This window comes from Opisthocomus hoazin, chromosome 1 (genome assembly GCF_030867145.1).
Source record: "Opisthocomus hoazin isolate bOpiHoa1 chromosome 1, bOpiHoa1.hap1, whole genome shotgun sequence".
Lineage (NCBI taxonomy): Eukaryota > Metazoa > Chordata > Aves > Opisthocomiformes > Opisthocomidae > Opisthocomus > Opisthocomus hoazin.
Genome location: NC_134414.1, coordinates 33,311,329 through 33,325,394, shown reverse-complemented (window position 1 = coordinate 33,325,394; position 14,066 = coordinate 33,311,329). Strand labels below are relative to the sequence as shown.

The 14,066-nt window shown below is 47.0% G+C and overlaps 2 protein-coding genes across 4 annotated transcripts in view; one reads left to right on the top strand and one right to left on the bottom strand.

The window, feature by feature from the left end:
• WDFY2 (WD repeat and FYVE domain containing 2) overlaps positions 1 to 7,372 on the top strand; it is a 65,007-nt gene extending 57,635 nt beyond the window's left edge. For all 3 annotated transcript variants that reach the window (XM_075421200.1, XM_075421210.1, XM_075421221.1), the window contains exons 8-12: positions 1,077 to 1,182; positions 4,450 to 4,551; positions 6,077 to 6,207; positions 6,546 to 6,654; positions 7,285 to 7,372. In XM_075421200.1, the coding sequence (XP_075277315.1) occupies positions 1,077 to 1,182; positions 4,450 to 4,551; positions 6,077 to 6,207; positions 6,546 to 6,654; positions 7,285 to 7,314 (478 nt within the window). In that variant the 3' untranslated portion in view covers positions 7,315 to 7,372. The remainder of the gene's footprint in view (positions 1 to 1,076; positions 1,183 to 4,449; positions 4,552 to 6,076; positions 6,208 to 6,545; positions 6,655 to 7,284) is intronic.
• DHRS12 (dehydrogenase/reductase 12) overlaps positions 3,253 to 14,066 on the bottom strand; it is a 42,982-nt gene continuing 32,168 nt past the window's right edge. The window contains exon 11 of the mRNA XM_075421250.1: positions 3,253 to 3,383. The gene's annotated coding sequence lies outside the window, so the exon portion shown is untranslated. The remainder of the gene's footprint in view (positions 3,384 to 14,066) is intronic.

Below are 14,066 nucleotides of genomic sequence, written 5' to 3'. Positions count from 1 at the left end.
ACCGCTGATAGATTTATTGCTGTGTAAATTAGTTCTCCTAATACAGAGTTCATCTCTGGATCTTAATCTGTGGCACGGCCGCTGGCTGGCACTGTGCAGTGTAGAGACCTGATCCTAAGGGCAGCAGGGACTCCGAAACATCTCACCCGGCGGTGCCACTGGTGTCGGCAGGCGGGCGCTGTGAGGGCAAGGCTGGGTTGTACCAAACCCTCCCGCAAACGCGTTCCCCTCTGGAGGAGCAGCCATGTGCACAGCCAAATCCATTAGCATGAAAGTCCTGTGGGGAGAGGAGACCAGTGGTGACGGCAAAGAAAACCAAATGTTGTGGGTTAATTCCAGTCGCTCTGTGCTCAGTTACTGTCTCTTCGTAGCTCTGTTTTTTCCCCTAACAGTGTTGCATGGTCTTAGTTTTCCAGGGTGCAAATAGCTTGAGATGAGGCCTGGTTTTCTTTCTCTTATGAAGGACTGAGCCCAGCTTTGGGGGTTTAAGCTGAATTATTTCTCCCGTCTTGCTTTTTCCTTAAAAGAAGAAGCAGAAGCACCTAAATATTCCACCTTATCTTGAGAAGGCTTAGGAACAATTTAGTGATTCCTGTATAATTTTTTAAACTCTCTATGCTTGTTAGCGCTAAAAGAAAAACTTCAGTAGTTCCTCAGTTCTTCATTCCTAGATTTTGCAGAGATTTACGAAAATAAAGTTGTGACTGGCTTTCTGACAAGACGGTACCTTACTGGGGCTGCATTAATGCATCCAGATGTGCCTTCGGAGAGGCCCGCAGCTGCAGCTCTGTTCAGGCTTCCCAGCGCAGCCGGGACCTCCCATCTCAGAAGCAGCAAAAGCAGCTGCCAGAACAGGTCTTTGCTCATCTGGGCAACATCTACAAAAGCAGCGCTCTGGTTCTGGTCCCAGCTGGACAGCAAAGGCTGATTTGCATCCGATGGATGCCCCGCGCAGTTGGGGGGGGAGGGAAGCATATGGGCAGACAAATGCTTTCTACTGCTTTATCGTATATTCTACGCTTACTGGTGTGCTAGCCACGGATGGTTGATTAGTAACTGTCTTGTTTCCTTTTCAGCGATAAAGTTCAGTCTCTCTCCTACGCTCACCACACTCGGCAGCTCATCTCCTGCGGTGCGGACGGGGGAATCGTCGTCTGGAACATGGATGTTGAGAGGCAGGAGGTAGATACTTGGTTCTTGTCGATTTGGTCTGAAACAGTCTTGGGAAGAAGGGGCCTTTCTAAAATGTGCGGCTTTCAACCTGAAGAAGATCATTCCAGGCTTTAAAAATGTTTTTGGACACGCTCCAGTTGTTATACAGCAATTATGCTGTGCCTTTCATAATATGGTAGAAGGGAAATTGTCTGGCAGAGTACGCATATTAAGTAGGCTGCTAAATGGCTCTTACCCTTTACGTTACAGCTCTGAAAGACGTCCTTTAAGGGCAGGGTATTGTGAGATGCCCTGCTTTGTTTTCCAACACATCATGAGAAATATTACCGGTTCAGAGGTAAATGAGTGGATTGATAATTATTAGGGGTTTTTAAGAAAACAAGAAAGCTCTTTGTCATCTCTGGAAACCTGCAACCCTTTTTTTTTTTTTTTTTTCCTGTTCTTGCCTAAAAGACATTTAACTAGAGCTTCAGTCTCAATCCCACCCGCTACTCAGTCTTGCTTCCCTCTGGTGTAACCACGTAGAAGCGGGGTAAACGATGACTTTACTGATCCAGACAGTAAGACTGCGCCCACACGCTCCTAATTGCTTCTGTGCTGTGCGGCCACCGAATGTGAGCGAGCGCAGAAACGCACCCCGGGCCTTTGGCGCAGCAGGAGCAGCCTCCGCTTGGCAATTTCTGAGACCTGACTCAGAGAGGGGGAGCGAGCGCTTGTGCCGAGTGAGTCAGGCGTCAGCCTTGCTCGGCAGCGGGGCAAATCCCCGTAACGTGAGTCATGGCAAACCCCGGCCCTGTTCCTGCAGGGGTTAGGAAGGCACCCCGAGCCCCCGCAGCAGGTAGGTCTGAGCAGGGCTTTTGGCAGTGTGGGCTTTCACCAGCTTTGAGGGTTCTCAAGGGTTTTGGCCTCCCCGGGTCGTGCATCTCTCCCTTGAGCAAGGAGGAAAGCTAAGTGGAAAATTGGATTGAAAAAAACTACTGAAATAGACCTGGGCAGGAACTGAGCTCCCTTTTTTATGTGAATTAGCATTCCTCTTGGCTCTCTTTAATTGCTAATCTAATGGCCAATTATGTCATCAGCTCCAAAAGTGAAACAAAAGCAGAGCGGCTTCCTCCTTCCCTACAGATGTTTCCTTTCTGCTGCAGCTCGAACATCCGGAATTGAAAACCTTTACTTGTTTGCTGCCTTCCAAAGGCTACAGTAAGGGTTAAGACTGGCTTGTCGCAAAACAGGTGGCAATGCTGTGAGAGGGCTGGTTTCAAAAGTGGAGGAGAAATATAATTAGCTAAATGAGGGCTTAGCAGCAGGTGCTAATGAGTGCGCTGCTTTCTCTGACTATGGCTATGTGGGCTTGTCCATGGGATCAGTAGTGCAATAGGGTGTTCATGGTGCTAAACCACCCACAAAACAGGAACCTTTGAGATTTTAATACCAAACCTTGGTTTGGGGTCCTAGAGCATTTTCTTCTAGATTTTGGCTTTGGTATTTTTGCCCTTATTTAAGGGTTCTCTCCATGTGATGTGTGCTCGGCTGCATTAGAGTGAATTGAGCTGTTTTAGCCCTTGATTCTTTATTTTCCTCTCTGTTTTTAAAAAGCTGTAAGAAGGCAACATCTGAAAGAGGCTAGAAGCTGTGTTTCTGTTTGACTACGAAGCGGTTACTTGTCACAAGCAAAATATCTTCTTCATCTGTAGTGTTCAGATGCTTCAGAGATAAAAACTTCTACACGCAGATATAAATCTGTAGGCATTAAACAGACAGACTGTTGTGGGTACAAAAGACAAGGATTTGCCCCAGCAGAATGAATTGCCTTCAAAGTAACTGCAGAAGAAGCAGAAGCAGGCAGTTGCTGTATTGCTGGGGGTCAAAGCTATGCTGGGAGCTGAGGGTCTCCATCAGCCTTACCTTGTCCTTGCCTGGCTTTTGTAGTATTTGTAATTCTTCATCTCAGCTGTGTTTCTTGCCATTTTAAACTGCAGCATGTGAGAAGCCACTGGCTCTGATGAAAAAACTGCAGTTTGCCAATACCAATTCCTCACAAAGTGTTAAACATTATTGAGTGTTTATTTAGTGTCGTGGGGCTGGTGGGGAGCGTGTTGCCGTGGTGCAGAGCAGCAGTGGCAGGGCTGTCCTGGTCTGGCTGGGGCTGCCCCGCTGCGGGGACAGGACGGACCCACTCGCCAGCACTGGCTTTGGGCTGAGCTCTTGTCCTGGTGGGGCAGAGAAAGGAGCAGAAGTCATGTGCTGGGAAGGAGTGTCGCTCCTGCTAGGCCAGGTTAGGACAGACAGACTGACAGCCAGCTGGAGAGCAGCCAAGCACCAAGACTCTCCCTGAGTCTCACATCCTCCGGAGGGTTTCCTAAACTTCGTAGGGAGCCGCACCGCATGTTCCCCAGCAGCTCAGTGTGAGACAAGTGTTGGGGGACCCAAATGCCAGGGAGGAGATCGACCGCCCGCCTGCCACACCAGCCATTTCCCAAGCTCTTTCAGGATCTGGCGGGACTTGCTTCCCCACAGGGTGTCTGGGCCACACTGTTACGCACAGCAAAACCTGGCTGCAGGAGAGAGGTGTCTTTAATAATTTCTTTCTTTTCTTTAAACCTTCTTACCCGCTTCATCCACAGCTTGAGTGCAAAGCTGTGCACCGTGTTAGGAAATAGAAAGCATCGTCTTTGTGTAATAGCAGGGAAAAGAGCTGGTCTGGGTTTCAGGCTTGTTCGGGTGAACCTCACCTTCCTTACCCTCATGTGTGGTTTGAAGCACAGATACCTCTGACAGCAGGAACGCCTCTTACAGTAAGAAAGAAAGAAATAATTATAAAAACCCCACATCAGCATTTCAGACACCTTCCCACTAGATGAGTAGCTTGACTATTGGAAATACTAATTGCCCCCAGTTCCCACCAGAGGCAATAGCAGATGGTAAATGCTGTCCAGACAGGACAGAATATTTTTATATGCTTAACTGCAGACTTGGAAAGGTGGGGGAGGCTTGTTTGTTCCTGGGTTATTTTTATGGTCTTACAATCGAACTCTGCTTCATGATTTGGGTGAGAAGTGTTCCTCCCGTGTCCTGCAAGGCTCAGCGCTGAGCCAAAGACACCACAGGGAACAGTCCAAACAGCATCTTGTGAAAATGGGGATTTTTAATCAAGTTTCGTTGGCCACATTGCCGCACCCCAATACGTCTTTCTCGCCCTGTCTCTAGGCTCCATTGGAAGCTTTGCTGTTTGTTGCTCGCTCCCACTTTGTGTCTATGTGTGTGTGTGTGTTGCAGACCCCCGAGTGGCTGGATAGTGACTCCTGTCAAAAATGTGACCAGCCTTTCTTCTGGAACTTCAAGCAAATGTGGGACAGTAAGAAAATAGGCCTCAGGCAGGTTTGTATGCGCCCTTTGGTGTGTTAACATGGAGCAGTTAGGCTTTTCTCTCATAATAGGTCGTGGTAATCTTTTTTCCCCTAAAGCCTTGAGAACTTGCACTTTGTTCTTCCAATGAGTGCTCCATAGCGGGACAGTGAGCTCCCCTCTGATAAGGCTTGATTTTGTGGTTGGGAGTAACATATGTGTCTCTGCTATTTTTTTATTCTTTTTTTTCTCTTTTTTTTTTATTTTTTCCAGACAGTCCCAATAGCAAAAGCATGTAATGGGCATTGGGACGAGTAAATTGTTTTGGGGCCTTCCGTGGCTTTAGCCATGTGGGATTTTGCTTATTGTTAGTTGAATGTGTTGTATAAAGAAATCTGCAGCTGGTTTTTGGAGACTGTGCTGGAACCAAAGCTGTTTTCAATGACCTTGGGTAAACATCTGTAACTGCTCAGGCTGTGTTGGAAAAGGCTTATTGGTCTGCTCAGAACGTGCTGCTGTGTTTTCCTGCCCAGCAGGAGAGGACTGCAGATTGTAGACCTCTGGGAGAGGGGTGTAAAAATGCTGAAAGGAACGTTCTCATGGAGCTTGGAGAAGTCAGGTGTCTGGGGCAGAGCTGAGCTGCACCTTCTCTTTTATGTAACGCTCATCACCGTAGAGCCTGGCTGTCCTGCAGCCAGTGAGGCAGCCTTGGGCTCCTACACAGCCAGTGCATTAGAAAACGCGAGGTGCATAGCATCAACCTGCAGAAACACTAGTGCTCCTGGGGCTGAAAATGGCCACAGGAGTTGACCGAGATGATTAGATGGTAGATGTTTCTACTTAGAGGCTTGGATGGGACTCCAGAATTGACACTGTGCTAATGCAGCCCTGTCCCACCTCGACCTGCAGATGTTTTAATGTGCCACGTGCTGCTGAGTGGTGGTGTCATCCCCTGCACCCCCGAAGGGAGGCTCCCAGGGACAGGGGTAACTACAGCTCCCAGCCCTGCGGCAGATGCCTGGCTGGCTGGGACACATCTCCTGGGTGCGTAGAGGGGCTCCTTGTCCTGTCCTCCCATCACTAGCTGTGCTAACGAAAAGAGGACAGCTTGGACTTCCACCTTCTACCCTGTTGAACCCCCCGTAACACTGGTCACACTCAGCAAAGAAGCCCTGACCCACAGCTGCATCCACAGATGCCAGGTGGTGGAGGTGGCAGTGATTTACTGGGTGGTGTGTGGTGTCAGTCTGGAGCATGGGAGATATGTCAAGTTCACCTACCCTGGGCAGTGCTTTATCTGCCACTTCCCAGTGTCCAGGCTAGTGACCAGCTGTTGCTTGCCCCAGGTAGTGGAGGAGGGGCAAAAAAAAGTAAGATCCCCCCCCCATTTATTCTGAAGTCCTTGCCTGTTTTCCTTCATCTTCCCTGGAAGGGTCACTTTCCTGTTTGCTGCAGCCTTGGCTGGGTCTTGCTGGAGTGAGATGGTAGAGCCAGTGGGACCTGAGCAGCGTTCTGGGTTTGTTGCTGAAGACGCCTTTCTGCATGTTGTCTCCTACAGCATCACTGCCGGAAGTGTGGGAAAGCCGTGTGCGGCAAATGCAGCTCCAAGCGCTCCTCCATCCCGCTGATGGGGTTCGAGTTCGAAGTGAGGGTCTGCGATAGCTGTCACGAGTCCATAACGGATGAAGAGTAAGCGCGGACACCGAGCCATCTTGCACTGGAGTGGGGCAAAACCCCTGCGCCTGGGAGGGCCTGGGTGGATGCGAGGGTCCAGGTGGGAGCAGCCTGGCGGGGTGGTCCCTGGGCTCTTCCAGCAAGATAAGCCTCCATGGTGCCTACCAAACCAGAAGGGATAGAGAGGCTTCCATGCCTGCTCCTCTCCTGCCAGAAAGGTCTCAAAATGGAGTTTACAGAGAGGTTGCTGAATTAATGACTTACAGCAACGCTGAAATACTTTCCTCGACAGAGATCATTTGGGGGGGAAATCTGCAGTCACAGCCTGCTGATTTTTGGATTTCTTTCTTCAGGCGGGCGCCCACAGCTACTTTCCATGACAGTAAGCACAACATCGTTCACGTACACTTTGATGCCACCAGGGGATGGCTGTTGACCTCGGGGACAGACAAGGTTATTAAGGTAGGAGCGAGGGCGTTGCTCTAGCCCCTGTATTTCATTCCACCTTCCTTTCCCATGTGGTTGCAGGTATGTCCTACCTGCTTTCTTCCACACAGAGACCCGTCACTGATGGACTTCTGCTCAGTAAAGAGCAAGGAGGTCTTGGTCTATGAAGTTACTGTCCAAAGGGGCTGGGACGAGCATTCACTGTAGCTTTTCCTCTGGGAAGACAAACTGTATTTTGACAGGGCAAATCTCAGTTTGTGTGGCTAGGTAAAGAAATAGCTAAAATAGTGATTAAGTTTATAACAAAGATTGAACAATTTAAAAAAAAAAAAACCCTTACCATGTGTTACGACTATGCTAGTCATTCAAGTCAGCAGTACAGTGTGGGTTTTTGGTTTCTCTTAAGGCTGGCTATGAACCTGGCTCGTAGGGGTAAAGCACAGTGACGTACAGAATGTCACTCAGTCAACGTCCACCAGTCTGACATGAGTGCTGGAAAATGAAATCAAACTTCTTCAGAGTTGCTGCACCCACCTCTCTTAAGTAAAGAAAAAGACGCAAATTATTCAGAGGTCACATTATATGCCGTATTTTGTTCTCTTTTACCATTACTCACTATGTTGTGATATTTTATTATACTAACAGTTGTGGGATATGACACCAGTAGTGTCCTGATGGTACATCGGAGGAACTTGGAAGGTGATATTTACAGAAGAAACAGATTTCCTAACCCTAATCATACTGCAGAAGATAGATACCGCTGGGCACAGACAGCAGATGAGAAAGGAACTAACGCGTTTACAATGACTTTACGTCCTCTGCTTGATCAAGGCTGAACATTTGCACGAAGACTCTTTCCACTTATTCTCAAAATATACAAGAAGGTATTTTTTTAACTAACGGTTTGTACGATCTGACTTTGGTTGTCCTGAATTTGTTTGGAAAATCTGTGCGTGGTGCAATTTTTCATTTTCATATTTCACTATGTCAAGATACTTGCTGCTTTGTACAGAGGGTTCTTGGGTTGTGTCTCACCACGTGAGTTTTTGGTATCAGCATCCTGTACGCGGCCATCGGCTCCCCCTGCAGCGAGTGCCGATCGGTTTGGGATGTTTCTGCTGACCATGCTCTCTTCAGTGGAGGAACTCCAGGCGCGGCGTTGCGTGTTCTCCGGGTGCATCACCGAGGAGCTGACGGACTACTGCAATTCCTAAAAGGGCTCTAACAACTCCTTGGCCTAGCGGATCTCATCCGGAGAGCATTTTATTGGTTTGTAGTAGCGAAAATCCAGCTTCCTGCCTCTTTTATTGCTGCACAAGTTGCAAAACCAGGGGGCCAGGTTGCTTAGCAACTAATTTCTACAAAAACTGAAATAGTTCTCCGGCTCAGAGCATTACAAGGAGCACACAGACCCGTTTGAGTTTGAGGCTGACAGGCTGGCTCAAATTAAATTATTGGCAACAGGAACTTTTGGGAATCTGTTCTTGGGGGGAGGCAGATCTAAAACTGGTCTAGGTCTGAGAAGTCTTGTTTACCTCTACCTCGCGCAGCAACATTTCAGCATTTATACCTGTCTGTGTTGTTGAAGATGAATTTGATTTTCCTGTTTTCCATATGGTTAGTCATATTTATTTTTTCAAATGCTGATGGTTTTTATTAATTTCCTCTATAGGCTAGAAACTGATATTGCTGAACAACAGCCATTGTCCTGTTGTCATATTTTACGGTTTCTTTTAAAAATAAAAACTATTTAAAACCCTAGATTGACCAAAATTACCTTTTTAGAAGGACGTTGTCAGATGAATAAACAAAAAAGCCCTTTATTCCAAAGGGATCTTCTCTGAAGAGTCAGCTCTCTGTTCCTTTAATCCATTTCACTTTTTAGCATGCTATTGCTGATGCCCTTCGAAGAAACTGGTGTAGAGGACAGAAACACAGACCGGGCCTAGGGCCTTCCTGTACCTCCTGTTGAAGGAGGCCTCGTGGTCTGGAGCTGCTGTGACACAGCACATCAGTGGTGCTCAGCCTCACCCCATTTTGGACTTTACTTCTCCCCACTAAAGTGGGGAGGCTATGATGTTTACCACTACAGAGCACACTGCTGCCTAAAGAAGCTTTGTGGTTTTGCTCGAGTGATAATGCCAAAAGAAAATAAAGCTTCTCCTTTGTTTGCCCAGCAGTAATTCACTTTTGAGGAAACAAAAACGTTAATGCAATCCATGCCATTAATTCTAGACCGGTGAGCAGCCACAGTAAAGGGTGAGTGGACTTCTGTGTGCGTGTCGCAGGACTGCTACGTATTTTCAGGGAAAATTCTCTTTTCAAACATCCTATAAACTGTGCTTAAGCGTTTTGCAGTCATGTTCTCTGAAATGATGCCACCTTGAATTTCCTGGTCATACAGCCTGTTGTTGGTTCCCCTCTAGGCAGCATATTTTAAAGCACATTTTCAAACATAATTCACAGAGCACTAAAAAGATTCCTTTTTCCAGCTTGAATGTTAATTGTTTTCTAAGTCCTCCCACCTTCTCTCCTGGAAGTTAGATGCTTGTTTCCCCTTGGAAGGCTTTTCATTACACCTTGTGCATGTTTTCTGATGACTGAAGTGTTCTTGGCTGACGAAGCTATGCAAGATGAGCGAGTCGCCTGCCAATATTTCATTCCAGCTGGAGAAGATGTATGAAACTTTGCTGGACTACACTGTTCCATGTTACCTTGGGCTCAGCGCCTTCTGGCCGAAGACCCGACTTGCTTTGCTGTGCAGAGAGTCTCTTTCACGGTGACAGAAACATGGGAGCACCGAAGTGACCTTACATCACTGTTCAGCACTCTGTTCCTGAGGAGGCACGGCGGCTGCACCGAGCCTGGGGCTCCGGCATGAATTGTGCTTATGCTGATGGAGCGGTGGAGTCAGCCAGCTGAGGATCTGCCCCTGGGTCAACACCTAGTCCTTTCCAACATTTAACGTTCAAACAAAGGTGAGGAACTGACTCCAAAGGAGACTAAATTTGGGAGCGAGGTGAGTTTGGACTGCTCTGCAGTAAACTTGTCCACCCCCTCTTCTCTTCCAAGGAGCCGTGGTTTCAGTGTTGCTCATGGGTGGGTGTTGGGTGCACAAATCCATTTTGCAAAACTTCCCTCGCTGTTCTTTCTGACTAAACTACCTGCAGGGTTATCTGAGTTTAAGCTGAACAACCCTTTATCTTGTAGTCTCAGGACAAGCTGGTCTTGGCTTAGAAAATGATATAAGCTGAAAGTAAAGCTGAGGGGGAAAGGGAAGTTTGTCCCTTTGCTGTGACCTTAAGAGCTATAATGTAGAGATATGAAGGGAAAATAGGTGTCTCTATTCCAAACAATAATTCCTTTACCTCCTAAATGAAGCAAGAAGGATTTGACGTCGGGAGAGTTAAATGCCTACCTTCCTGTTCTGTCGTGTTAGCGTAACGATCTCAGTTTCTTGACTTCTAGATCCCCACGAAAAGAGGTCACTGTTGCCTGGTCCTTTTCTTTCCATTTGAGTTGCTGAATAACAAATCTGAGCTATTTTTATGAATGCCATTATTGGGGGTGGGGGGTGTCTTTTGCCTCAGATGTAAACAACGCAGCACCCACCCCACACCCCCTCAAACGAAGCAAAGTCCCCTTTCCCCAGGGCTGCTGCAGTGGCAGCAGCAGGTGGCTTTTGGTGGTATCTCCTGCTGTGCCAAGGCACGTTACAAACAACGCTGGCCTTCCTCTGCTCTTCACTTTAGAAAGACGGATTTTTCACTTCTCTCTTAGCTGGTGTTTCCTTGGGGGAAGAAGCAGCGTTGTTCAGAGCGTCTGCCTGCCATCCTTGGTTTTAAAATGAACAGTACCTGTGGCGCTTAGGCAGGTGGTGGGGCAGGCGCTGGTCGCATGCACAGTGCCTGAGCAACTGACGTGAGCCACTCGTGCTCCAGGTGGCTGAAGGAAGATCAACCTGAGCCCCAAAATTCAGTCTTTTTAAGCTGAAAATACTTAAAGGGAAAAGTATGTGGGCAACTGCTCGCAACGATAGCGCTGATGGTCCTTCCATCTACAGGTGACTAACATCGTGGTTAGACATGATCCAAGCAGGGTGGTGCGCAGAGCTGAAAGTCAGCCAGTGGAACAGAGAATGATCCCGGATGGGGACATCAGTGTGCTCAGCTGTTAGACCTCTTGTCTACAGCTGCTCTTTACAGTGAAGCCCAAGTGACCTCCCCACTTTGTCCTCTTGAACTTGAGGCCATCACCTGAATGTCAGCACACTGACTCTTAGCACATCAAAAGTGATTAGTGCCTGAGAGGGTGGCATGAGCGTCCCCGGTACTGGGAAAAGGAGGGATGCGTTCCCCCTGCGTGGGGTCGGTTGCTGGTAAGAAGGCTGGTCGCTGGATGCACGAAAAGGGTTGTGTGTGATCCAAAAAAGATGTAGGGGAAAAAAAAGTTTGCTTTGTGCCTGCTGAGGGAATCACTGTTAGAGAGGAATACACAACTTTTCTTCCCAACTGTGTCCAGTTCTGGGCTCCCCAGTCTAGGAGACAAAGATGAAGCTACTGGATAAAGTCCAGCAAAGGGCTGCTAAGATGACAAAGGTACTGGAGCATCTCTTCTATGAGGAAAGGCTGGGAGAGCTGGGACTGTTCAGCCTGGAGAAGAGAAGGCTCAGGGGGATCTGATCAATGTCTATGAATACGAGGGGAGTGTGCAAAGAAGATGGAGCCAGGCTCTTTCCAGAGGTGCCCAGTGACAAGACCAGAGGCAACAGGCACAAACTGAAACACAAGAGGTTCCCTCTGAGCATCAGGAAACACCTTTTCACTGTGAGGATTCCTGGGTAATGGGTTCTAGGTGGCTCTGCTTGAACAGGGGGGTTGGATCCTGACCTTCAAACATCCCTTCCCAACTCAACCATTCTGTGATTCAAAGTCCACTTAAAGTCTGTGTCTACAACATGGGTTAGAAAATCTTTACACCTAAAATACTAGGGCTACTAACAAATTACCAAATGCTACATATGTCTGTCCTTGCTGTTCTCAACAGGATTTGCGTAAGAACAACCGAAATTCTGTTTTGTAGCACATAAGAAATAGGTCTACAATGTGTGGTTTTACAGGGCCACATCCTTTCCAGGGCACCACATTGAGCACATGGGATGTTTTCAATTAGGATTTAGAAGACACTGTTTCTATATGTGACAATAGTATGCAACAGTAACAACACACTCGATCCTTTTTTCAGGATGGATTAATGTTCTCGGTCCCTTCAGCCTTGACCTCTTGTGCAATATTGAAGAAACAGATTTTTTTCTCTTCAAAATTGCATGTGAATTTTGTCAGGAAATCTTTGCTCACCAGAAGAAAAAAGTGGTCCCTAGTATGAAAATAACCTGAAGATCTGGAATTTAAGTTTGAGATTAGCTGTGTGTAGTTACATGTGACTTTTCATTGCATTTTCCCAGTTTGGGGGATTTCCCCTTGTGACCAGTCTTTGCCCATCTCTGAAATTTTGTTTGCTGCAGGACAGCATTGTGCTGCTACGAACAGAAAGCGGTTGAGTTCAAAGGCATGGAAATTGGTGCCATGTGGGGACATCGAACTCAAAACAAAACAAAAACAAGAGTGCACAGTCTACTGGCAAAGTCTTTGCAAAGAAGAGATGCCGAGAGTTATCAGCATTTAAATGTTATCAGCATTTAAAAAAAGCCAGTAGTGTAGAGATGACTGTTCATCAGAACTGTAGGAAGCCAAACCACCGCCTGTCCCGGCACTCTAAGCTGACCAGCAGTCCTGGTCAGGATCCAGAAGCCACGAGCACAGAGCAGTTCTAGTGAGGGGGTGGTAGATTGAGTCTATGAAGTTCTGACTTCAATTTCTTCTTCTTTGGTTTAATCGCCTAATAGTATTTATCTACCTTAAGTAGTGCTGTGAGAAATGCATTAAATGCAGAAGCCCTTTGACATTAAAATGATGGGGAAGAGAGACATCGCTACTGAGATGGTGCCAAGAGGTGTCAGGCCTTACGAAGATAACAGGTTTTGCCTCTCTCCAGTTACTTGTTCCCTATACATTAAATAATATGAATTTATTAAAGGTTTTATCACCTTTGTACTTTCCAGGGTTCTTTACAAAATTCTTTGTCCCTGTTCACTGAATTTAGCACCTTTGCAGTTACTAAACAAATACAAACATTTTATAACAGATCAGAGCTTCCCTCAAATATGAAAGATCCATCATTAACACCCCTACTTTGTCCTGTCCCAAGAAAATTCGGTGGGGTTGCCACCAGTAAGTAATCAAGACAGTTTCAGAAAAAAAATGAGTTACACAAACTTGATTCATGGTTGTCGTTACCGCTAGGTTCAGGTGTGGTTTAGTTTTCCAAAGGCTGAGTGTTGCTTCTGACTCTCTCCTTGGTAAGCTGAGTGTTGCTTATGACTCTCTCCTTGGTAAGCTAGCTCCACCGTAGTGAGAATAGAGGGATTTTACATTAAAAAAATCTTACTGGCTTTTGTTCAGGCCAGTGTTTTCCAGGAATACTGCTCAGCAATTTGACCATCTTTTCTACTAATTATTATAGTGTCACACTTTCTACTTCCGTTCCATTATGTAAATAAGTGTCTCCAACATAACTTAATAAATTGTGCTAGTTTACCTCCCCTAAATTAATTTCTATTGGCTTCTGGCTGTTCCTTTGTTTTCTCTATGTGTATTGATTTGTAACGAGGAATTAGGGTTATCGAGTTTTCACTGGACCGGTTCATCTACCTGTTCTGGGAGTTGGCATAAAACTGACAACTATTGTACAAGCAAGTGGGGCCATGACGAATTCTCACTCTGACCGCCTGGCAGCGGGTGAGCAGCCAAGGGAATCACAGAACGGTTTGAGTTAGAAAGGAACTTCAAGTATCACGTAGTTCCAGCCCCCCTGCCATGGAGGACTGGAACTAGATGATCTTTAAGGTAATCTAGTTCACACCTTCCACTAGACCAGGTTGCTCAAAGCCCCCTCCAACTTGGCCTGGCACACTGCCAGGGACGGGGCAGCCACAGCTTCTCTGGGCAACCTGTGCCAGCACCTCACCACCCTCAGAGTAACGAGTTTCTTTATTGTAGCTCATCTAAATCATGCCCTCTTTCAGCTTGAAGTCATTGCCCCTTGTCCTGTCACTATATGCCCCTGTAAAAAGTCCCATATTGAAGATGACTTTCAACCATCAAGGAACACACCACTTCCTGACAGCTGCCTGAAGTTTGCACCAGTGCAGCTTCTACCCCTCTTCCTTTTTTGTACCAACATTTTTTACCTATGAAATACCACTGTTGGCACAGCAAAGGCTTGACTTGTTGCTGGTGCCGGCAGGCTGAAAACCCGGCCTGCTGAAGACCTTGGGCCAGGCTGGCACTGTGTCTCTTTAGCTTTTG